The sequence below is a fragment of the Callionymus lyra genome, chromosome 3 (assembly GCF_982586985.1).
Source record: "Callionymus lyra chromosome 3, fCalLyr1.hap1.1, whole genome shotgun sequence".
NCBI lineage: Eukaryota > Metazoa > Chordata > Actinopteri > Syngnathiformes > Callionymidae > Callionymus > Callionymus lyra.
This window is the reverse complement of record NC_141820.1, coordinates 18541858-18568200: the sequence shown is the minus strand read 5'-3', so window position 1 is coordinate 18568200 and position 26343 is coordinate 18541858. Positions and strand designations below refer to the sequence as shown.

Genomic DNA, 26343 nt, shown 5'->3' with positions numbered 1-26343 from the left:
TTTGATTTCGATGACACTGTTGCTGAAAAAAAAGTGGGAGGAGGCTGGTGTGTTGAAATGTATCTGCGGGCCGCCTCCTCCTCAGAGCCGGCCCTGTCGCCGAGCAGCGTGGTAGCGCAGCAGCATTTTAAGAGCCAGCGCTGGACTCTTGGATCTCTGCTGGAGAAGATGCGCATCTCGTCTCAGCATCACCTCCGCGCGCGGCGATGACTTTTGCTTTTCTCGCGCGGGACCGAACCTCTCACATCTCCCGCCAGTTTCTGGGGATGAAGGTGCGGATGATGAAGACGGAGGTTCAGTAACTCTTCCTCCGGTGTTTGACTCTGAAGCGCAACAGCATGCAGGACTCCATGAGTGACGACAAGGTCCCGGTGAGTCTGGTCCTCCTGCTGAGCGCTCCTCAGTCCTCAGAGTCTGCATCCTTGATCTAGTTTTGTTTTTGTTACTCCACTGTGTGTGTGGAAATACAACATTAAACGAATAACTGACCACATGACGTTTTTAAGAATAATTGATTTCTCCCAAATACATTTTTTACTCTTTTATCGTTTTAAAAAATCCTGTATTATATCTTATTATCCTAATATAAAATACAATCTATATTAAATATAAATCAAACCTTTTATTGTGAGATATAATTGGATTTTTTTTAAACAAACTACAAATGAATATCGAGTTCATAAATGAATTTATAATACTTTGTTTCACATTTTAAGGTTTTCTTTTTTTTTATGTTAGCTGGCCAAGTGTTTAATATTGTGAAAAGTTTGTTAGGTTGAATAAGAAGTTGATCTTGATTCTTGTCATAACAGCTTTAGGCTCTGAATCTACTGGCATGAGCGTCATTCACCTGATACTGCTGTCATCGCTCCATTCAATGGTGTCTGATGCATTGAAATGATACGGATGTTGAAAAAAAGAAAGTCATTTGGAATCATTACAGAGCAGAACTTGGCAAAGACAATTTAATTTAATTCTAGTGTTCTACTCCCTCTGCAATTCCAGTGAATAGAATTGTCGAAATGGATTAATTTAATAATAAATATTTTTATTTAATAAAAATATGCATGTTTCCCTCAACATTTTTAGAAATGAAATTCAATATTTCTTTCTGTATAATTTTTTATTGTTATTTAAAACATTTTCTATGTTTTGGATATAGAATAAAAACATGTTTTTAATTTTTACATTTTCTGAATATTTTATTACACATTTTTATATAGATAATTAATGGATGCTCAACTATTTCACAAGGCTTTTATATTAGTTACATTTTTATTGAAACATTTTACTCAGTATTTCGAAATAATCACATGTAGTCGTAGCAACATTAGCCTCTTAGCATAAATATCATGAAAAAGCAACTACATGTTAAGAAATAAGGTACATTTATATATTTATTCTGTCGTTCTATAAGCTGGTTTATACGTTAAACCCTTGGTTTTGTTTGTAACTGGTGAGTGTAGCGAGCTAGCAAAGAGACGTTTATTTCAATCTAATAACTTTTAATAAATGTGTGTTAGTGAGCTCAGGTAGTGAACATTTCATCATAATTCAAACACACACTCACTGTTATGTTCTCACATCTCCTGACCCGAAGTAAAACTAATTTTGCTTTTTGTTTCTTTCCTCTTTAACCCATCAACATCTTTATTATGGTTTTATTTTTTCAAGGTACCAGGTTTGGAAACAATGAAGTTTTCTCAAACTTCTTCTGTCATTTCTTGTTCAATATTATCGATATATGTTCCTACAAGCTGTGAATCTTCCAACCTACCTACATCCTGTAAAGCTCTCCTTATGTTGTCCGTGTTTAGACTCTTTACTTCTGCTAAAAAAAGACTCCGATGGTCAGAGGTGCCTCGACTGCCCACTCTTGCTAGTGGTTCTCACTCCTGTTTTTTTCGGGGATGCTGCCAAAAGCCACTTTTGTAAGCGTGTGCTGACAACGCAAGTTCATTCAAACCATTGTTACGTAAAAAGCGGCCGAGGCGTGACGTGTTTTCTGGTCTAAAAGGCCTGAGACTCAAACAATTATTCATGACACTTTCAATAAACAAACAACGGAATGTAGCAGGACATGAGTTTGTGGAGTGAAGTGGCTGTTTCTGCACCGTCAGCGTTTGTCTCTCTAAGCCTCGGCCGTATATTCCAAACTTAGATTTGAATTGATTTTCTTCAAACGGATGCGAATCCATCCAAATTGTTCTTGTAAGTGTAATTTACTTGAAAACAAATCCAAGTTAAGTTCTTCCTCGCTGCCTCTCAATTCAATTCAATTCAATTCAATTCAATTCAATTCAATTCAATTCAATTCAATTCAATTCAATTCAATTTTATTTAAAGTGTCTTATCATAACAAAGTTATCTCAAGACACTATACAGTTGAAATAAGACTATAGTTGATTAAGGAAAAACAGATCCCAGCAATTCAACAAAGACTAATGTTCCTGTATTCTTGTTCTGTTAAACTTCTGACCTTTCCTTGCAATATGATCTAAAAACAGTGAAATATTCAAATATATTTTCAGAAATACATTTTGAAATAAACATATATATCAATTTTTAATTTTCTTGTTACCATTAAAGATCAACTTATGTCAAAACCCAACTCTCCTGACTCGCATGTTTTGAAGTCATCACTTTATAAAGTTCTTTCCCGTCTGAAATATCAGCAAACGAGAGGTTACAAGAGCGAAGTCCATTATGGACGTGATAATGGCTTCACTCCTCCTCCAGCCAGCTGAAAACGCACCCGCTTTGTTTATACAACAAGTCCGTTGGAGATGGAGACTTCTGATATTGATGACGTGCAGAGTGGGTGTGGTTATGGTAAACAAGATTTCATCTCCAGAAAAAACTATGTTTTCAGTGGGCGGGGCTTAAGCACATTTTCTAGTGTAAATATTTCAATTAAGAGTTTTGTCCAAACAGACACTGACGATACAATAGAGGTCCGAGGTTCTCTTCCATCTGTAGCTCGACACAACAAAGTCGTGATCAATTCGTCAATTCTCATTACGGCGCCTCTCGTCCTCACTCTGCTGACCTCAGCAGTCTGCGGAGGAAAGAAGCAATCATTTGGGAGGAGTCGTTAGATGAGAATGATCCGGACCCATGAAGCAGAGCAAATTAAATACTCGTGAAACCTTTCGGAGCATCATCTCTAGAGGTGGTCGTAACCCGGACTTCGTTCAGAATCTTTTTAAAATCTATTCCCACCTGTTTAAAAAGTAAAAGAGCTTCTCCATGTTCTTTATTCAAATATCACACATACGTAATCAAACTTCCAGACTTTTTTTATATATATTTCGAATGAGAAATAACTTCATTTTTATATATTTCTATAAACCTCTACCAGACTACATGATTACATTTTCTTCTTTTCTATTTCAAACGTATTAAATCATATTTTTCCATATTATTCTTTTGGTATTTTTTGTCCCTCAAGATTAAAAAAAAAAGGAAATCTTATGAAGTGCCTCAACATAATAAAAGTTTCATCCACAGTTTTTCTTTTATTTATGTTCAGAATTTAAAAATGGAATATACTGTGTAAACAATGTACTTTATTTAAAATCAAATAAATATACTGTACATCATTTATTTTTTTCTTGAACTTGTTACTGGCTCATCTTTTTACGAAAGTTTTTATCTTGCCCTTTAAAGTATATACTTTATTGAATATTGTTTTGATTGTTTAAGCGCTTTGTGACCCTGGTCTGGAAAAGCGCTATACAAATAAAAATTACTTACTAACTTACTTACATATTAAAAGTAAGACAAAGTTACTTATAACATCCACTAAAGAAAATATTAATTCGTTTGAGTAGTTAAAATAAAAACTGCTGTGTGTGGGCTTCTAATAAAAGTATGAATCTTCTGTGATATTATTGGCCATCAATTAATTGATTAAATATCACAATAATATGGATATTTAATCGTTTTAAATGTCAATCAACTTAATTAAGAAAAATACTTTAAGAATAATTTACATTACGAAAGAAACTCAATTATGTTACAATCCTGATGTCGTTCCTGAGGTCAGTGGAGGATGAATGACTGGAAAAAGACAGTAGAAAAGGCGCTCAGAGGGTGCAGACCTCCACTGATCAAACTCAATGGTACAGAACAAAGACAGCTGAATATCTTCCCATGAGCCTGAAAGTCGACTCTTCCTCCCGCAGGTGGTCAGTGCAGCGTCCAGTCCCCGCGGCAGCGGCGAGGGCCTCAACTTCTCCGACGGCCGGCGGAAGGTGGACTACGTCCTGGTGTTCCACCCCCGGCGCCACGGCTCGATCCGATCCCCCGCCAGCAACTCCGTCTCCCACGACCGGCTGTCCATCGTGTCCAACGGCAACTTCACGTCGTCCGCGGGCACCGACGTGGCAGGCGGCAGCGGCAGCGGCGGCGGCGGTGGCGATGCGCCGGCGCTGGAGGCCTCCAGTTGCGGCGAGGTGTTCGTGGAGCTCGGGACGGGAGACGGGAACGAGGCGGTGGAACCCGCCGATCACGAGATGCAGCTGATCCGACAGGAGTTCGAGGCGAACCTGATGGAGGCGGGTCTGGAGATAGAGACGGACGCCGAGGTGAGACTGTGTGCTTTTTCAAAATGGCCGCCGTGTTGTTTGGACCGAACGGGTCAGGTTAGAACTGGGCGTGGTCATCAAGAGAACAGATCCAGTAGATCTGGGCAAAGTATGGTTTATTGATGTGACCCTCAGGAAGTTATTAGTCATTAGAAATGTTTATAACAGTCCTAATAGTCATCATTTCTAACTGTCTTTTTTTGCATTTTAATAAAAATAACATGCTTATTGCCTTAAATATATTGAAAAATATTGACCTACATGGAATAATATTGATATTTTTGTTAATTTATATTTAGAATCTTCTAGAAAACATCTAAAAAAAACACATAATGTCTCATGTTGATAACGCTTTCTGAAAATTAAATGAACAAAAGTAGCTGAAAAGCTGATTAATAGACATTTCCATGGTTTATCTTGATCAGTTCTTTGCTATAATAAGACTATAAGACAAGAGTTAAAGTGTGAAGAAAACGATGTTGAGCGTATATTGTTTGCCGATGCTGCTCCACAAGAAATAGTTGTGTTGTTATGTTAACAAAAGATTGTTTTTTTTCTGCTCAATTCCAACTGAAGCTTGTTGTTTGTTTCCCTTTACACGTGGATTTAAAGTCCAATTGTATTTTATCTTTTATTTTAAACACTTTACTCCTTATATGTGAAAGAACTATGACAAAACCCAGGTAAAGATTCTTCCTCGTCTTATAAACTTGATTTTGTGATTAATCACCTTTTTTTTTTTTAATTAAATTATTAATGTATTTGCTTTTACTTGGTTTTGAAACACTATTTCGTCCTGATGCCACTGAACTATTTTTTTTAAATTAAAGATATTAGTGGTATTGTGATAAGCTAAATTATATTTATTATATTAAAATAAAAAGTCACTATATGGGAGGAATATTCGGCTTGACAGAGGGATGTACTTTGTGTGTTTCTAGTGTTTTCTAGTGTATTTTCCAGCGCAATCTTTTGATCAAACCATCAAATAAAAATCGTTTTTATTTATTTGTAAAACATTGAAGATGTAACTTAACCATCAAGAATCACAACAAAACTGACCTTTGGATTAAAATTATCATATCGTTATTATTTAAATGTTTCTCAGTAAAATTGAGGAAATTGACTTCAGTGATGTGCAGACCTTAAATCTCCCAAACAGCAGATTTAAGGCTAGTACTGAGAAATCATTATATAATTTGAAGCTGGCTTTCGTTTTTCTACGGATTCCACCGATTGGAATTTCGTTGATCTTTGGATTTGGACGTCTCTGGTGTTTTCAATGGGAACAGGTGCCGGCGCCGACCCAGCTGTCACGCGGACCTCACTGACGGCCTTCAAACAAATTTGCCTCGGATCCGCCTCGGAGCGGGAAGATTTGGATCCGCCGATCCTCTGTGTTTGAGAGTGTGGGAGGCGTTTGTTTCTGTGTGTGCTGGGATTCTGGCAGAACAAACAGTCTGGATGTTGGTTCTGCTATTGTTCATGGCTGTGATTGTTAAAGTTGAGCGAGCTGACGCCGACGGTTGCCAAGATGGGATTTCGATCAGGAGCTCAAAGAGCTCATTTGGATATCGTTTCACTAATGACTTTCTTTTTCCATTTCCTTGGAAAAGCAATAAATGTTAATGGCAACAATAGAATTTGCTGTTTAATAATGCAAAAATAGTGAAATGTGATGCAGAAAGGCGGCGGAAATACATTTGTTTAGACACGCGTGTTGCAGATATGGACTCTAGAAAAATATTGATTCAATGTCTGTGACGTCACTCGTCTGTCACTGAACCACTTTCTGCATGAGAAATATGTTCCTTTTTAGAGTTATAGACAAAAATGTTTGTTAGGTTAGGTAGAACTTTATTGATCCCTCAGGAGGTCTCCTTTGGGAAATAGTTTTTTCCAATTATCCACAGCAAATACAGCAATTTTTCATAAAAAATAATCAAAATAAAATAAGAGCAAAGAGAAATAAAGAGAAAGAACAAGATGACACAATCTAAGTCTAAAGATAAAGAACATAGATCAGTGAAAAATAACAAAGACAAAGGATACAAAGATTAACATAGAACAGAACATCATGATACTTTTACTCCACTCCTGCCCCTGAACTCAGAATTGTACAATTAAATAGCACGAGGAATAAATGAGTCCTTGAGTCTATTAGTGTTGCATCATGGGAGCATTCGTGCACTCAATCTGCTTCTCTGCTCACTGATGACATTGCTGAGAGGATGACTGTCATCATCCATGATGGACATGATGTTCATTTTAATGTAGCATCTGGAGCTAAGTCGTCTTTATCTTCAACCAAAAACACACACTTAAAACATATAAAACCAAGATTCAATTCCTGATGACGATGCTATAATACAAGGTTACAGAACTTGTTACAGAAGGTTTTCCTACATTTCCTGGACACGGTAGATATTCACTTGTGGCTCTTTTCTCCAGAACTTTAAGGAATTTAATCAACTCACAAAGTGAGATTAAACGTTGTGTTCTTAAGTGTTTTTCTGTGATACACTAGTCCGGTTGTGTAGTTTGGCTCGTGGCCACTTGGCGTCTGCCGTTGGTCTGCAGGCTAGTATTCATCAGATCGGACACAATATGTGTGCGGCGGCGGGGGGGGCGGAGGGGCATTACCTGAGTGAATGACGGTTCCTTATCTCGGCTCATGAGGCTCGATTAAATCTGTCGCGTCCTTATCCCTCGTTTGAATAAGGAAAGGATCCTCTTTCAAGTGGATAGAGAGACATGGCTTCGCTTCACGGCGCCAGCGTGTACTTGCACTGGACGTGGTTTTAATAAGAGGTTGGCGAACGAAGGAGCGTTATCTGATAAGGAAGATTCAAGTGTATCTCCCAGCACGCCAGCATGTTGGCTAAACACTTAGCATACTTAGCTTGACCCCGTGACCTTCTTCAAGTCGACGTGGATCAACTTCAGGCCACTCGGGTCACAGTGTTTGTACAATATTGTACAATAACAGCAACCAAAGACTCACTTAAATGTGTGGAAGCAACACTTGGCAGAGAGACATGACACGAGGGAATTCAACAACTTGGACAGTAAAAAACGCTTTCCTGTTATAATTCACTTCTTTTTTTGAAACTTCCTTGTTCTTAACCCTTGTGTTGTCCCTGGGTCAAGGTCAACAACCTCCCTGGCTTCGATAAATACATATGCAGTGGGATACACCCACAAGGGATACCACAAACACACTTGTTTTCACACCTTTGGGTCACCTTGACCCTGAGACAACACAAGGGATACCACAAACACACTTGTTTTCGCGCCTATCGGGTCACCTTGACCCTGAGACAACACATGGGATACCACAAACACACTTGTTTTCACACCCTCGGGTCACCTTGACCCAGAGACAACACAAAGGATACCACAAACACACTTGTTTTCACGCCTTTGGGTCACCTTGACCCAGAGACAACACAAAGGATACCACAAACACACTTGTTTTCACGCCTTTGGGTCACCTTGACCCAGAGACAACACAAAGGATACCACAAACACACTTGTTTTCACGTCCTCGGGTCACCTTGACCCTGAGACAACACAAAGGATACCACAAACACACTTGTTTTCACGCCTTTCAGGTCACCTTGACCCTGAGACAACAGAAGGGTTAAGCAGGGTCTTGCAGATAAGATATTCCAAACTGACTTTAATGGAAATACAGTACAGGCCACAAGTTTTGACAAACCCTTTCATCTATCGTGTTTTCTTTATGTTCATGAATATTTAGATCCTAGATTCTCACTGAAGACTGATATTTTTACATAATCAATACAAGAGGTTTTCACGTGACACAGTTTCCACTTCACAGGTGTGTCTTGTCTGTGTCACTTTGTTGAATTCCTAATGGAGTTGTGGTCATGAGTTGAGTTGAAACACAGCCAACGGCTTCGTCAAACAACTGTTAGGATTCACATTAAGACAAGAACCGATCATCTAGATGAAGAGAAAAGAGTGACCGCCATTGCTTTAAGAAACAAGAGGTCAGCCAGACCCGGGAAAATCGCCAAAACTTTAAATTAACTTATTAGTTGTGTCCAAACGTATCTCTCACTTAGCCAGAAGTATTTGACATATTACTTTGATTTGTGGAAAATACGTAAGGATTAAAGAGTTTGCTCAGCCTTGCTTCATCAACCTGCATCCATCACTATATCACCCGAACGGTTCTCGGCTGGAACAGTTTACGACAAAAGTTCTCCATCGAGAAACAGTTCAATACACACTCAAGGGTTTTGGAATGATTTCTTGATGCTTCGCTGGTGTAGTTTCTTCCAAAACCATTAAATTCAACCCTGTGTGCAAGGGTAACAAAATAACAAAGTAGTAACTCAATAGTCTCTACAGACTTAAAGAAACAGATCCACAAACCAAACACTAAATAAGGTTTGTTTTTTACCAACTTCAATTTGTCAAGAACTCTTTGTTAGTCCATGAACCTCCACACTCATTGGGAAGTCTCCACTGAAGAAGCTTCATCTTTAGAATTGGTTTTTTTGGGGGTTTTTTGCAAGAGAATCGGGTTAAATTGTGAAATGTGCCTAGTGAAGTGTTGCCAACATGTTGGTAGTGGAAATGTTTTGACAGCTTAATCATTTAATAGCTAAATAACAGCTTAATAATAACTTTTCTATTTATTTATGTTGTGTCTTAAATAGATGTTGGACCTCTATTGTACTCATCAGTATGTGTGTTCTTTTCATTTAAATATTTACATTAGAAAATGTGCTTAAACCCTGCCCACTGAAAAAACAGTTTTTCTGGAGATTAAATCTTATTTACTATAACCATACCCACTCTGCTGTGATTAGTCCAAGGGACTCGTTGTATAAACAAAGCGGGCGTGATCACAGCTGGCTGGAGGAGGAGTGAAGCCATCACTATGTCATAATGGACTCTCGTAACCTCTCGTTCGCTGAGATTTCAGAAGAACTTTATAAAGTAGTTACTTCAAAACATGGTCATGATGAGAGACTTACTGCATCTTGGAGTGGAAGACTTTAACATTTGAAACATGTGAGTCAGGACAGTTGGGTTTTCATATAAGATGACCTTTAATATATATCTAACTCATTAGATTTTCTAGGACTTTCTTTTCTCTTTTACCCTTCTTTTGTTTTGTCTTTTCATCTTTCCTGTCCTTTAAGGTCACTCAAAAGAAAATTAAATTTAAAAACCCATTTTTTATTTTCATGACGCTTCCTTGTTTTTTCTTTAAAATGTAAGGAAGATGAACAAATCCTTATAAAAACCTAATTTTAACCTACTTTTTTTCTCAGAATGTATATTCCTTACTGCGTTTTATCCTACCTTTAAGTGACCTCATATTAGAGCTCTTTTTCTTCATCCATTCTTTTTTGCTTAATTGCCCCTAACAGCAGTCACAGTCGATCATAGGGTCCGTTAGGAGCTGCTATTGACCACCCCTGCTGCAGGGGAAACATTGTAAGTTGACCTAAAAGTGTTGCTTTTCTCCACAGATTTGGTCAATCTTGGTGGCCCAGAATAACCAGACATGTTGAGGAGGCATTATATGCAAATGTTGTACTGAGTGGCTACTACGAAACTGATCAGCAGGAGACATTGTTTCGTTGCTATGGTAGAAACCTTGTTGATTGAACTCAGTGGATTATAAAACCATGGTGTTATAAATGTGTTATAACTTCTTGCTCATGGCGTATTATCATGAAAACACACACCTACACCCACATATCTATAGAGACACTTCTACTTGCCTCAGTTGTGACTCAGCCTAATTGGGTGTTGTGGGAAAAAGAAAGTGGCTTAAATGTCAAGCTTGATGGTGCGACGGCTGATTGCCGAGCTGACCTTCGATCTCAGAGCCACCGTTCTCTTACAGGACACTTTTAATTAAATCAGAGAAGAAAGGTGGTTGAAAGAAGAGCAGCGGCCGCCGAGAGCTTCGCCCGAGGTTGGCTGAAGACATGAAGGTTCTGATGGGGAGAGGAACAGCTGACAAACTCACTCAAACATGAAGGAACATGTTGATGAGAAAATAGACGGAGGGACTCGAGGACGACAAGGTTTCATTCTTGGAAGGTTATTGATCCAATCATTCACTGAGTGAACGGATCAATCTTTTCGTAAAACTTCATTATAAAGCATCTCAGTAGATAGATGTAAAGGTTTGAGCATGAAAAGAGGAGAGTAAAAAGACAAAAGTTTTTATGGTAGCTTTGAGGCAGTTTGGTTCTTTTTTTTTCCAAGGCTCATTGTTTGACAAACTCTCAGAAGCATTAATATTTAGTGACGAATGTAAATGAAGATTTTTTTCTCTGATATTCTGTTGACTATTTTAGTTTTTATTGCAAGATTACATCGATTGTTTTGCTACGCTAGTCAACAAGTAGTTTTACATGAGATACAGTAGTTGTGACTCACTGGCAGTGTTGTGTAAGTTATTTTGAAATAGTTACTTGGTTACATTACTAGTTACTTCTTGTGTTACTTCGTCACTTTCAAAGAAATGAGTTACTAGGGAAAGTCATATCCTGTCAGCTTCGATAAAGGCAAATTTGTTAAATGTGCGTTTGGAAGTTGTTTTGTGGTAAAAATGAGTGTTTTCTCATGCGATTTACGCCTTTTGCTTATTAGTTTCCTGATGTAATCAGATCTGGCAGTTTCCACCATGAAGACATCAGATCCCAGAGTGAAGTCTGTGCACCTCAAGTTTAGTTGATCTTCATTTGTCCAAGGGCACCGTTCTTTCTGAATTTTCAAGTTCGATTTAACAGGTGCCACTTGATCCAGTATTTCAACACAATGATTAGTGGAACAGTGAATCAAACTGTCCACATTAAGGCAGTCATTAAAGGAAAGAGGGTCAAACATAGCAGAAAAACTGTCTGCAATATCAGCTGAGATGACACGCCTGACCTAACCTTACCGGGCTTAGGTTCAGGGATGAAGTCCAGGTTAACCAAACCAGAGAATGATCAGTCAGATGGAAATCATGTACAGATACATTATAAATGTCCAGGCCAAGAGTAAAAACTAAGTCTAAACTGTGGCCTTTTTGGTCAGAAACATTAAATTGAAAGGCTTTAGTCAAAGTGAAAAGTTCTTTATCAGAGCAAGATGTGACGTCATCAACATGAAGATTAAAGTCTCCAAGAATAAAAAGAGATTCCATTTGAATAATTGAAGATAAAAAGTCACTAAAGTCCTTCAAAATCACTGCTGCAGGACCAGGTGGATGGTAGACTGAAACACAATTGAAAGGACTTGTAGAACCAACCAAGATCTTCTGAGACTCATAAGAAGTGAATCACTTTGCAAGAACGACTCTCTCTATAAACTGTAGCAAGACCACCCCCACGACCAAATAGGCGGTCACGTGGGTTACAGCTGTCACTCACGTTCAACTCTGTGGTAAAACCAAAATAGAAAAGAGGAAATGAAAAGATCTACATATCTTTAGAGATATGAGCATAATATGGGAATAAGTAGTCGTTAAAACGACTGTTTTGGCATTAACAGCAAGAGCCCACTTTTGAAGCAGCTGGTCAAAGGCTTACCGGAAGCGTAAGAATGACAGGTTCTTAAATAAGGAAGAGAAAAAGAGGATTCCAAAGTCTGCTGCACATGCCTGCCACTGTCCGCTGCCTCCAGATGTTTCAGGATTAAGGTTGGATGAGAGTCGTAGACAAGGCCCTGGCATCTGACCTCCACACTAAACCCTGGCTCTCTAGTCAGTCTCTTGGCACTTTACGAACAGCTTAAGGTGCTTTCTTTCATGAGCTGCCCTCTTCCCACGGGATGGTAAGCTTATTGGGGAAAACCACTTTCCCGGTGTGGATCATACAAGAGTGGTTGTTTTAATCACCCGCACAAATACGTTATGTTAGTCTGTGATTTTTCTTAAAGCCTTTGTTTGCCTAACAAACCCACAGGAATGAATTCATTCAGGCTCCATCCCACTCACTGTTTTTCAACTGAATAGTTTATCAAATATTATAAAGCATAATGGATTGATTTTATCTTAAGCACCCTTGTGAACTTTGACTAAAAAGATTCCTCTCCAACACTGTCTGGTGGGAAGGTCGGCGAAACTGCCTAAGTACGTTTTTATCATTCAATCTCTCGAGCAGGGGTCCTCAGTACTTTTTTTGCACCACGGACTGGTTGAATGGTTGGCATTATATTCACAGACCGGCCATCAGATAAAAACTGTCAAAATAAAATAGCAGGACCAGTGAAAACGATGAAAAAATACCTCTCAACATAACGCTGAATCAGAATCGCTGGACTGGTCTATACGTGTCATAAGTCACAAGCTAATGTCAGTTTAGAGTCAGGGTCACAAAGCGCTTAAACAATCAAAACAATACTCAAAAAAGTACATACTTTAAACATCAAGATAATACTGAGAAGGAAAAAGCTTTTTGAAATGCTTAAGCCCCACCCAATGAAAACACTTATTATTCTGAAGATGAAATATTTTTTACCATAACCACTCCCACTTGCTGTGATTGGTCAAATATCAAGGTTTGTCACTCATGCGTCATAAATCCAGGAAGTCTCCGACTCCAAGGGACTCGTTGTATAAACAAAGGGGGCATGATTACAGCTGGCTGGAGGAGGAGTGAGGCTCATTCTTACATCATAATGGACTCCGCTCTCGTAACCTCTCGTTCGCCGAGATTTCAGACGGGGGAGAACTTTATAAAGTAGTAACTTCAAAACATGGTCATGATGAGAAACTTACTGCATCTAGGAGAGGAAGACTACAACATAAAAAACTTGGTGAGAACAAACATTTGCAATGTTGTTTCGAAGCTATGCTAATGCTATAGAAGGTTAAGTTGTCAAAAATCCCGATCGATCCACACTTCAAAGATAACAACAGACACTTATAAGGGAGGACACGCTGAGAAATGTGTGATGCAATCCTTCATCTATAAGGGTATAATCACACCCCTGTAGATTCATCATGTAACCATCTGCACGTCTGTAGGAGGATGTCTAATTAAACCTTCCATAGCTGCTGTCCTAGTCAATCACTGAAGCCTAAACGCCTCTTTCATGGGTTCCCCTTCCATCTCTATGCGGGCCTCGATTCTGATCTGTCTTTGTGTTCTTCAGCATCAGATTTCCGCCTAAACGCTCAAATTATGCAGCGGCCCTCGGCAGCGTCCTAGTTACCCAACCCACTCACTCAACCCCGACAGAGATACAGAGCTAATTGAAAATCCCCCCACTAATTAACCTGCTCCTGACTAGTGGTATTTATATCCCCTGATTTTAGATGTGATGAAGGGAAATGCATGATGAATTTTTATATTTCTCTCTGATAAGAAAAGCTCTTCAAGAAACAGAGCTCCACTTGCCTGGGGTTATGTTGATTCACTTTCACTTAGACTAACTAATCATTTCATGTAATCCAATGGCAACAGCATTTGGAAACAGATGGTTTTAAAAGCACATCAAGCATCCTTAAACTCACAGCTTTTGTATTTGGCTTTAAAAGCAAGCCACCCAAACCCCATCAGGATGTGTTTTAAGATGGAGTTTCGAAGGTTTGACTATGGTCTGTCTACTTAAACTTCTGCTGTGTTTCATCAGTCGGTTGAACCAGGCTTGCATCTCTTTATAGAAAACCATGCTCTAGTTTCTCCCCTTGCTTGTGCTCCACTGAGCTGAACTTATGTATTCGGGATTTAGTGTCGACACAACAACCTAACCTGGAGTCAACACAGCAGAAGTTCAGAATCCTAACAACCAGCCCATCACGTACATCAAGAGTAATGTATTTCTAAAGTGGTACCTGAGGTACTCAAGTTGGAAGCCAAGTTATTAAGAAATCCCTGAAAAAAAAAAAACTAAAAAACCCTCCGAGATCAAGAAGTTGATCCTGATCTCAACTAAAATCCAACCACTTCTAAGTTTGTTTCTAACCTATGCTAACTTTCATGAATTCCATTTATCACATTTTGACTTGTCCATTTACAAATCTTGAACACACAGCATTAAAACCATTTTTTTTGTGTCTGCCCGCGTTAATGTGTTAGTGTCTTACTTTTTATTGTTGAAAATAATTCACTATGACAGGAAATCCTTGCACATTTACAACATTTGACCATTTAGTTGCAATTCAATTTTTATCGATATCAATGACTCAACGTTGACAGATTTACCATCGAAACAGTTTTTTTTTTACAAATTTTATTTTCATTTCAGACAAAAAAGACAGTACAGAGTAACAAACAAACCAACCATCGAAACAGTTTTGATGGAAAAATTTGCAGTTTTCATATAGAGACGTGCTTCCAAAATATACTTTACAAATACTTGGAATCCGTGTTTGTGTCTTCTCGTTTAGACTATTGCAACAGTTTATTTTCATGTCTTAACAAGAAGGATCTGTCTCGCCTGCAGTTGATACAAAACTCTGCAGCGAGAATTATGACTCGCTCTAGTAGAAGAACTCACATTTCTCCGATCCTTAAAACTCTTCACTGGCTGCCAGTTTCTTTCAGGATACATTTTAAAATTCTGGCTCTTACTTTCATAACTATTCATGTTCAGACCTTATATCAGTGATCTGATCCAGCCTTACGTCCACATCGTACTATATTTTTCATTTTTTCATTACTTATGTGAGGGTTGTTACCCTAAAGAATAGAAAGAAAGACAAAAGGAAAACATATGATATATAAAAGATATATAGAATGGCTGAATACTTAATGATAAAAGTAGGAAATATTGACAAAAAGGTCAAGTTTAAAAATGGAATATAGTAAAGCAAGACAATTATTAGTTGTGTTGAAACACAAAATAAAAAAAAGTTTTTTTTGGAATTCAAATAATTAAAAGGAATCCAAAAAATATGGACATCATGGGTTTTGCTGTCTCAGTCCAAACTCACTAGGGCGGCATAAACAGCGACCGGGCCAGAAAATCCTGGAGAAGGAAATATAAGAAGAGTGACACTTTAATTAGTCGGTCATTGAACGAGGGTCTACAGCGATGGAGGGCGGAGGGCGGAGGTGCAGCGCCGCTTCTCAGGAGAGTAGGAGTCGGGAGTTTCAGGTTTCCATCACTTGCCATGTCACTTTTCTCTTTTCACTCGCTCTCTCTCTTACGGATGCTGATGGGTGTTCGAGGAGGGTACTGTTACCTGGCCACCGTCCCCCGCTGGCATGGCGTCCTTTCTCTCCCGGTCACTCTCTCCCTGGCCGGCCGGCCTGAATAATGACCGGCTCATGGATTATAGAGAAGAGTTGTTACCGGCGCTGCAGGGTAGAGTGCTCCTCGTTTAGAACACCTATTGGCTGGATGTTCAGCACCTTCAACACGAGCAACCGGTTATGAAAGTGGAGTTTTTTCAGTTTGTGTTGATGCCAAAAAAGTAGACGTTTCTAAATAGATGCAGCTTAATTCACGCTTCTGACTTCACGTTTACATTTTTGGAAACTTTATTAGAGGAAAAGTCAGTTGAATAATAAATAATGTGTCGTTCCCTGAACGTTTTTTCTATAAAAGACCGGGAGATTAAGATAAAAGTGGATTCTAAGGTAATGTATTTAAGGTAAGGTAAGGTAAGGTAGAACTTTATTGATCCTTCAGGAGGTCTCCTTCGGGGAAATAGTTTTTTTCCAATAGCCAGAGCAAATACAGCAATTTTTCATAAAAAATAAATCAAAATAAAATAATAACAAGAACAAAGAGAAATAAAGAGAAAGAACAAGATGAAACGATCTAAGTCTAAAGATAAAGATAAAGAACATAGATACATTTACTTCTAAACTGACAATAATAAATGAATACAGTTTATGACAGAAATATAAGGTCAGAATTCAGGATTTCTTTATATATATTTGTATCATATTAAACAAATATGTTATTCTTTATTATGTCAATTCAAAAGAAACAAATTTGAAAAAAGTCTGAAAGAAAAAAACATGTAAATTTCTCAAGTTTACAAATGAATTGAACAGTTTTTAAACTACAACGATTATCATCTATTCTCGCGTGTCATCATTTATTCATTATTCGGGTCAACAAAATGTTAAATCAAGCTTTATTCAAATGTCAGTTGGCGAAGCCATTGATTATTATTACAGCTCATGTTTAAAACTCCATATTAATCCAAAAGATGTAATTATTTTTTGTGGTTTTGATGCCCACAGTGTGTTTTTGGCTTGAAAATGAAGACGGTGTTCCGTGATAAATATAATCTTGTATTAGTTTATAATGCATAATGCATGTGTTTCTGTGCCGGGTGTCTGGGGGGGCGAGGGGCTCGGAAACAAGAGGGAAAACCTTCAGGCTTTGCTTCAGGAATGAATAAAGATGGGACGATCTGGTGTCACGTCCAAAACGGTCCCCGGGAATATTAGTCTCAACCCCTATTTTTTGAGTGAGACGCAGGCGTAGCTTCAGAGACCAATGGGAAGCCCGGCGACAAAGACGGGTGAGAAGTAATTGGCGCTCAGGATCTCCGCGGCAGATAAAGCAGAACCGGCACATATTGGATTGCAAAGGCTGCGCCGACAGATGGTTCCAGATCTCTCCTTCAATACAGCCAGCTCTCGCCAAACAATCTGGCAAAACGTGTTCCCTGAAGTCAACAGACACGTGACTGTGAACCCCAGAAATATTAACCACGGCACATTTTTTCACTTTTTCAGTCGAAAGGTCACGGCCCCTGCTTCACCCGCCTCCACGCCCCCTGGCCCGTCCTGTGTCGGGAGGCCGAGTTCCTCAAGATCAAGGTCCCAACGAAAACGGTAAGCGAAAGGAAAACTAATCTCTGGAAAAAAACACATTTTTCGATTCAAATGTGTCCGTGATCAGAGCTACGAGCTGAAAGAGGAGAGCGGCTTCAGCACCAGCATGAGCTCGCTGTGGCGGAAACTGAACCAGCCCTTCCAGCCCAAAGTCCCGCACCAGGACAACGGAAGCACCAAGTACCTCTCGCACTGCTTCTCCAGGGACAAGCTCAACTTGTAAGAACAACACACAAAACTCAGAAGCTGCTGATTCATCAGTTATCTAACGAAAACAGGAACCGTTGTTCCAACAAAATCTGTTCCCAATGACAAGGTTTTTCCTTCTTACCTGTTCAGGTACAACATCACGTCTAAAGACACGTTCTTCGACAACGCCACGAGAGGACGAATAGTAGGTCTACACTTCTTTATCACCCCCCCCCCCTCCCTTTATTTTCTCCATCCTGAACTTTTTTCTTTGCTTTTTCAGGTGTATGAGATCTTAAGGCGGACCGTGTGCGTACGAACCTGCCAAACAATCGGTGAGTGTGTGTTGGACTGTGTGTGTGAGTCAGCGCTTCTGTGAAGTGTGTTAACTCTGATGTTCTCTTCTTGGCTTGGATTTGAAGAGTCAAACATGCAGGGAGGAGGTCAAGAAGAAAGATTTTAAATGTGATGCATTTTGCCAGAGAGGTCGAGATACGACGTATATTTGTTCCTACTTTTGTTGTAGTTCTCGAGATCGGTCTTGGGCTCCAGACACCTTATTTAGGGTCTCGTCTCACTATCGAGTGCATCTTGTAAGGGACTGGGTGGACTGGGGTTTCTTGTCTCAACCTCCCATGACTTGGTCTTGTCTCGGCCTAGATCTAAAAACGTCTTGATCTTCACTCGATCTTGACTTCCAAATATCTTGGTCATCACTCAATCTCGACCTCCAAGGAATTGGTCTTGTCTAGGCCTCCAAATATCTTGGTCCTATCTTGACCTCCAAATGTCTTGGACTTGTCTCGGTCTTGACCTCCAAATATCTTGGTCCTGTCTTGACCTCCAAATGTCTTGGACTTGTCTCGGACTTGACCTCCAAATATCTTGGTCCTGTCTTGACCTCCAAACGTCTTGGACTTTTCTCGGTCTTGACCTCCAAATGTCTTCGTCTTGTCCCGGTTTTGACCTCCAAATGTCTTGGTATAGTCTTGACCTATAAATCTTTTGGTCTTGTCACGAACTCCAAATGTCTTGGACTTGTCTCAATCTTAACCTCCAAATGTCTTGGTCTTGTCTCAGTCTTGACCTCCAAATGTCTTGGTCCTGTTTCGGTGTTGACCTCCAAACGTCTCGGTCTTGTCTCAACCTCCAAATGCAGGGCCAACACACATTAGTGAGACTAATCCCTCGGTGTGTACCTGTGTCATCATGTATTTTCAGCCCGTATTCATCGGTCCTGTACGCTCATTGTTGTCCTCGTCTCATAACTCTCAGAAATATCCAACAGTGATTCTCAGATGTTCGGTGAAGGTTCAGCCCAGATAAGAACGTGTCTCACCTCTTTGATCTTAAGTCAGGGGTCATTTCCAGTTCAAGGTTGCTCAGCGGCGACCTGGAAGAGACGGATCGATTTCAGGTTCAGGATCTGGTGAATCCGATAGTCCTCGTGGGAGTCTGGAGGGGGGGGGGGGGCCTGAGCAGGGTAGTGTTGTCACGTAGCAACAACTAATAACAGCAGATGTCTGGAGATAACTTTAATTAACACTCGTGTTGTTTTGAATGTGTTTGTTCATGTTGTGTTTTATCATGAAATTAACTTTGACTTTTTAATCATTACAATTTCATTAATTTAATCGTATATAAAATAAAAGGCACTCGTTTAGAAAAAAATAAAAAGACGACACTGTGTATCTCTACCAAGGAGCTTAGGACTACTACAACTACTACTACTACTACTACTGCCATCACTACTGCTACTGCTACTGCTAGTGATACTGCTACTACTACAACCACTACTGCTACTACTACTACAACTACTACTACTGTTACTGCTACTGCTACTGCTACTTCTTCCACTACTACTATTACTACAACCAATACTGCTACTACTACTACTACTACTACTACCTCCACTACTGTTACTACAACCACAACTGCTACTATTACTACTACCACTACTACTACGACCACTACTGCTACTACAACCACTACTGCTACTATTACTACTACTACTACTACTATAACCATGACTACTACTACTACTACTTCTTCTATGACTACTACCATCTATTCTACTACAATAACTACCACTACTACTATGACTACTACTACTTTGACTAATAGTAGACTACTACTCCTACTACTACAAAAATTAAAAAATAATTATACTACAACTACTACAAGTACTACTACTATGACTAATACCACTACTACTGTGACTACTAGTTCTTCAAATATTAATAATAATTATACTACAAGTACTACTACTTTGAATACTACTTTAACTTCTACAACAACTACTCACCGTACTACTATGACTACAAATAGAATTTGTCAATCATCCCACTGTTATTTCTTTAATCTAATCTTAAATAAAATACAAAAGCATAATAAGTTACTACAAAAACATTTGTTCCTTGCATTTCCAATTCAGAGATGGTTCTGGTGCAGACCCCCCCCCCCCCCCCCCCCACTGACACTAAATAATCCACCATGTCGATATCGTGTCATTGTTTTAATTTATACAAAGTAAACGCCTCACTTGACTTGCGAGGTCGTAATGTTCCGTGTGAGACGTGTTCCTGCTGATCCGTGGATCCTAGAACCTGTCGAAAGACCACAGACCACCCGTGTCGGTTCTGCACGACGAGTGCTCGACTTATTTCATGACGAATCGCTTCAACTGGAGCTCGTCGTCCCGACAGAGGAACATGGCGACCCCGCTTGACAGCAGCTTTGAATCCCACCGAGTCTTTTCACGAGCTTAAAAAACATGTTATTACATCATTACTTTTACACATGTTGTTCAACTCTGAACTTCACTTTACTTAACTTTGGATTTATTCATTTGTTTATTGAAAGGTTGATTTTTATTAACCCTTAACCCTCTCTGGGTCAAGGCAGAGGGAAGGAAGGGATACCACAAACACATTTGTTTTCACAAGAGTTGATTAAAATATCAAACTTTTTTTATGCACATAGAGTTTAATACTCAAAAATAACTTTCCTTAATTTCAATATTTTTTTATTTGTGTTCTTTTAAATTCAATATAAAATTGTTGACAATATTGCGTTTAAAAAGCTACAAATAAAAACATATTGAATTAGATAATGTTTTATTTCAATTAAAGGAATTTTATAAAACTCTATGTGTAAAAAAAAAAGAATAATAATAATTGTAAAATGTTTCCTTTTTTCAAATTTAATATTTTCTTTAGAAAAAGTTGTCATTACAATGTAAAAACTATAGAATTATAAAATTAAAAAAAAGGTTTATACGTTTTAAATATTAGATATAACTGATCTACTGTTATAGGAAACTAAATATATTAATATTAAAGAGAGAATGACAGGAAAACATCAATGAAAATTAATTAGTCTGCTCTTTAAAAAGAAAACACAATGATTAAAAATAGCAGTTGGAAAATAAATACAAGAATGCCCAAAAATGGAACATGCTCTTGGGTTTGTTTTCTTCTAGATGCGACACTAGACACTTGTTAATCAAGTGTAATAAAATGTAATAATAGAATAGACTCTCTTGTGAGGGACATTGTTGAAGAGGACAGATGCATCGGTGAGACCCGTCGGTCTGGTATAGAGTCACTGGCACAGCTTCAGCTCCGCCATATGTCTCTCCGGCCGACCCTGAGGGTGGTGGTCGCCCCTCGGGGTGAGAAGAAAGGAAACAGATCGTCGAAGCAAGAGTCGACTCCCGCTGTCTTCGTCGCTCTGCTTCTCCTCTACAAGTGGGTCACCCGTCCTGGGTCAGGCAGCTCAGGGACTCCTCGACACGATCCAGCGTGTCGTGGCTGATGTTGTAAAATGGGTTGAAGGCGTTCGGATGTTCACGAGGAGGAGGGAATGTGAGACAATTACTTTATCGCTTGATTCCAGTTTGTCTTCGCCGTGTCTCGTTCCTCTTCGTAGTAGAGTCGCCTCTTTGTTGTAGGAGCCGGTGAGTCAACGCTCCACTACACAAGCTGTTCAGACTGATCGTGACTCACTCGACGCTTCACCAACACACCGTGAACGTGCCAGAGAAATATCTAGTACTTCACTTCTCTCTTCCAGGCATCAACACGCTGATAGCAAAGGCTGTGTATGACTCTGCCTTCCCCCTGCACGATGTGAGTATTGACCCGCACTACTTGTATTAGTACTACTACTACTGCTGATATTCCTACTACTACTGCTCCTCCTACTACCAATACTGCTGCCATAACTACTACTACTCTTGCTGCTGCTACCAATACCACTACTACAATTCCTCCCTCTAATACCACTACTATTACTACTAATACTACTACTACTACTATTACTACTAGTAATACTAGTACTACTGGTAATGCTGCTGCTACCACTACTACTACTACAATTCTTACTTCTATTACCACTACTATTACTACTACTACTACTAGTAATACTAGTACTACTGGTTATGCTGCTGCTACCAATACTACTACAATTCTTACTTCTATTACCACTACTATTACTACTGATACTAATACTACTACTAGTAATACTATTACTTCTAGTAGTAGTATTACTGCTGCTGCTAATATAACTATGGCTTACACGAATGATTATATTAATACAACTACTTATATTACTTATACTAATATCACCAAGACTACTAATATTAGTGAGTAGGTAAGCTTTATTTGTAAAGCTGTTTTCATAGACCAGGATAGTTGTCGTTCTTTTCTCAGTCTATCAGAGTACTACCTCTACTAGTCTTATTAATACAACCACTACTACTTGAACTACCACTGCCATTACTACTACTACTACGACCACCTTCATGACTTCAATGCCCAGCACGACCACCATGACTACTATGAGGTATTACTACTACCATCGCCACAACCACTACTGGTATTTGTTAATTGCGATTGCTACTACTAGTACCTACTACCTACTACCTGCCTACTATTACAGTTGTGTTGTTAGCTGGACAGACTCAGCTAATCAACTGCCATACAAAAATATTATATACTTTTACAATTACTGATGGACAATAACGTGAAGTAAAAAAAGAACACCGTCTTCATTAAAAACAAAAAACACAGTATAATTATTGTGTTATTATCAAATCTTGTACTTATACTATTGCGTTGTGTTGTGATGAACGTGTTGCATGAGTGTTTTTGTCATAAAGTACAAGAGCAGACATTAACAAGTGTTTCTCTCTTGTCTCGTTTCCAGGGTGATTACAAAGTTATCGGGGACCCAGAGGAGCATAACGACAGACAGGTACTACTGTCTACTGTCTGACCTACTAACAACTCTCTAGAAGGAGGTTACGGTGTCCTCTGTGAAGTACATTCTGATCACACGTTACCGTCTCGTTTGAGTGAAACATAATTATACGTTGTCAAACATCGGTACGAGCTTGTCTCGCTGACCGACTCGACTCCGCGTCGCCAGGTTCTTCACGACGAGTGGGCCAGATACACCGCCTTCTACAAGTATCAGCCCATAGATCTGGTCAGGTAATGGTTCTTCTTCATCTTTAAGTGAAAACATTCGTCAAACATCTGGTCAATATTATGAACTTTCACCCTCCAACAGGAAGTACTTTGGGGAGAAGATCGGCCTTTACTTCGCTTGGCTCGGCGTCTACACTCAACTGCTGGTTCCTGCCTCCATCGTGGGCATCATCGTGTTCGGCTACGGTGTCGCCACCATGGACACCAATATACCCAGGTACACACACACACACACACACACACACACACACACACACACACATGGGTACATACATTGTTGGATCACCACGAGCGCTGCATTAGATTTAACAATTCTTTGTATATCTTGTGAAACATTCTCCATTTTAGTATTTTCACACTTGCTATCAAGGGTTGCCGGAGCAATTCTACCTCCTCCTCCATAATATTGATCACATCACTGCTCCTCCTGTCTTATTTGTACACTCAACCCTGAATAATATCATGAAATATAATCCAGTTTGCTGAGGCCCAGTTGTAAGGCAGACCCATTCACACACAGTTCTATCACCATCATCTCATTGCAAACATACACATTCATCAAATATGATTATATGTCAGTTGCTACCTCAAGCCTTTTCCTATGTTTTATTCATTTATTTCTCAGGCACTGTAACTATACACTCAATTTCTGTACTTCAGTGAAACGCCCCACATTTGTGAGCAGCAGAAAAGAAGACTTTGTAAATTGTTAATGAATATACACAGTATATTTCTCACACATGGATGTCACGTTTCAATTTTAATAAAACGATGGAAAACTCTTAATGTACGTTAAGTGCTTAAAAGTGAAGCAGATGTTCAAGTTCTTCTAGTGGAGACAGGGTTGAGGGTCTTTCAGCACTTTTTTTTTGTTTGACTTTGACTATTTGTATTTATATATTTATGTTGCTTACATTTCGTGTAGTTTCACTAAGAATTTTGGCCATTTTGTCTTATTGTATTTTTTATTTTATCTTGTAAATCTGTTCCTGAACTATATGAGCAAAGCTCTATAAATAATAACTTTTGATGTGATGAACTATTCCTTAACCCTGTGTTTCAGGCCTCCGGGTCACCCTGACCCAGAGATAACACAAGGGGTAACTGTCTGACATTAAACCAAAATGGAGTCACTTTCCATGCTGAAATTATAAAATCAAACTGAGCCTGAGAAACCTGGGTGCTGTATTTGACAAAGACATGTCTCTAGTTCAACACTGCAGAAAACTGACCAGAAACTGTTTCCTTCAACTGAGAAAAATCTCTAAACTTAGGAAAATGATGTCACAACATGATCTGGAGCTTATAATCCATGCGTTTGTGTCTTCTCGATTATATTATTGTTACAGTTCATTTTCGTGTCTAAACAAGAAGGATCTGTCTCGCCTGCCTTTGATACAAAACTCTGCAGCAAGAATTCTGACTCGCTCTAGTAGAAGAACTCACATTTCTCTGATCCTTAAAACTTAAAACCTGTTTCTTTCAGGATCAATTCATTCAATCAATCAAATTCTGGTTCTGACTTTCAGATCTATTCATGGTCAGGCTCCTCCTTACATCAGTGATCTGATCCAGCCTTACACCCCCGCTCGGGCTCTGAGGTCTGTGGATCAGAATCTACTGATGGTTCCTGAACACGCTTCCAGACCAGAAGAGAGAAATCCTTCCAGGCTGTTGCTTTAGAACGATCTTCCTCTCTCTGTGTTTGATGGATCTACTGAGAACATTATATCACGGGCAGCTCAACGATTCCTCATCATACTCGCGCCAGAGATTTCTTCTTAACCTTGAAACCGCTCGTATGTTTGGACTCAGACGTCCTGCTGACCGTCCGTTTTGTTTTAATGATCAGGACCAACAGGGGAAATCTCTGAGCAAACATAGCGCCTACACCAGATTGGGAATGCCGCACTACCTGCTGCAACTGGCTTGAGTGAGGCTTGTGTGGGAGGAACACAGAATGTGTGTGTGTGTGTGTGTGTGTGTGTGTGTGTGTGTGTGTGTGTGTGTGTGTGTGTGTTAGTATGTCATGCAGCATAAGCATCATTCAGCCTACACTGACTGTGAATAAAGCCAAAATAGATTTAATAAAGATGCCATAGTTTCCCACGTAAGATAAATATCTGGATAAATGTCGTGCTTGTTGACCAATATTATGATATAATTCCATATTTGAGTGTAATACACCAGTGATGTGAGTGTGTTAGTCGGTCAGTTCCCCAGTGGAGATAGTAGTTGTAAAGGTTGTGACTAGTGTGGCCTTTTTTTTTTAAAATTTGTTTGAAAATCCACATGTTGTATTATCAAGTGTGAAGTGGGGCAAATTTACTTTTTAGGGTTTGATCAAAAGAGCTGAGCCAGAAGGCACATCTTTCTACTGGAGGCCGCGATACCCTGGTGGGCCGCCAGGGGGCGCTATTGATTCCTCAGGAAATGGGAACTTTCAACAGATGTAAAGAAACATAAAGCGTATCTTTTGTTCTGGCAATCTACTATATGTACACGACAGTATTGGTATTACACAGTATTACACAAAGGAGCATTGTTGGGTGAGGATTCTGCCAAGAAAATTAATTTTTAAATTGATGTTGAAAAGTGATTCAATATGAATATACAGTACTAATGTCGTCAACACATTTTTTCATTTGAGTTATGACCAGAAAAAGAAAATAGTGTGTGTATTTTCATGACATTTCTGGAGGAAGCAAACAATAACTATTATTCATTTAACACTGTTGGTGTTCTCTAGTTCCATGCAGGTCCATGAAGGTTGTTTTTTTTCTGTGGGTTGTGTGTCACTCGACAGCCTTATCTCCCATCAATCTCCCATCAATCTCTTCCCTCAGCCTGGAGATGTGTGACGAGCGCCTCAACTTCACCATGTGTCCTCTGTGTGACGGAGCCTGCGACTTCTGGCAGCTGAGCACCGCCTGTGGAACGGCCAAAGCTTCGCACCTCTTCGACAACCCCGCCACCGTCTTCTTCGCCATCTTCATGTCACTCTGGGGTGAGGCGGAGCAGAGGAGGCACAGTTCTGGGCAGAATAAGATGGATGAAGGTGTTTGCAAGGAGGCCAAGACCGACTTTGATGGTTCTCCTGGTGTGGCCACAGCAGGCAGGAGTTTAACAGATGGTAGAGACGGTGAAGGGTTGATTATTATGTCTGAATTATAAAATTATATATACTGTATATATAACATTAGCCTGTGACTCCTGACACGTCGAGGCGCTCGTCTCAGTCACGTTTCTCGATGAATTAAACCTGTAGTAACTATGAAAATGAGTGAA

General features: G+C 39.4%; 1 protein-coding gene across 1 annotated transcript in view; it reads left to right on the top strand.

Moving 5' to 3' along the window:
* Positions 1–26343, top strand: part of ano2b (anoctamin 2b) — a 71174-nt gene that overhangs the window by 11046 nt on the left and 33785 nt on the right. Inside the window, exons 4-14 of the mRNA XM_087786782.1 lie at positions 330–371; positions 4188–4589; positions 17276–17374; positions 17442–17593; positions 17714–17768; positions 17847–17898; positions 21638–21693; positions 22772–22819; positions 22994–23058; positions 23138–23272; positions 25902–26062. Coding sequence (XP_087642908.1) covers positions 330–371; positions 4188–4589; positions 17276–17374; positions 17442–17593; positions 17714–17768; positions 17847–17898; positions 21638–21693; positions 22772–22819; positions 22994–23058; positions 23138–23272; positions 25902–26062 — 1267 coding nt within the window. The remainder of the gene's footprint in view (positions 1–329; positions 372–4187; positions 4590–17275; positions 17375–17441; positions 17594–17713; positions 17769–17846; positions 17899–21637; positions 21694–22771; positions 22820–22993; positions 23059–23137; positions 23273–25901; positions 26063–26343) is intronic.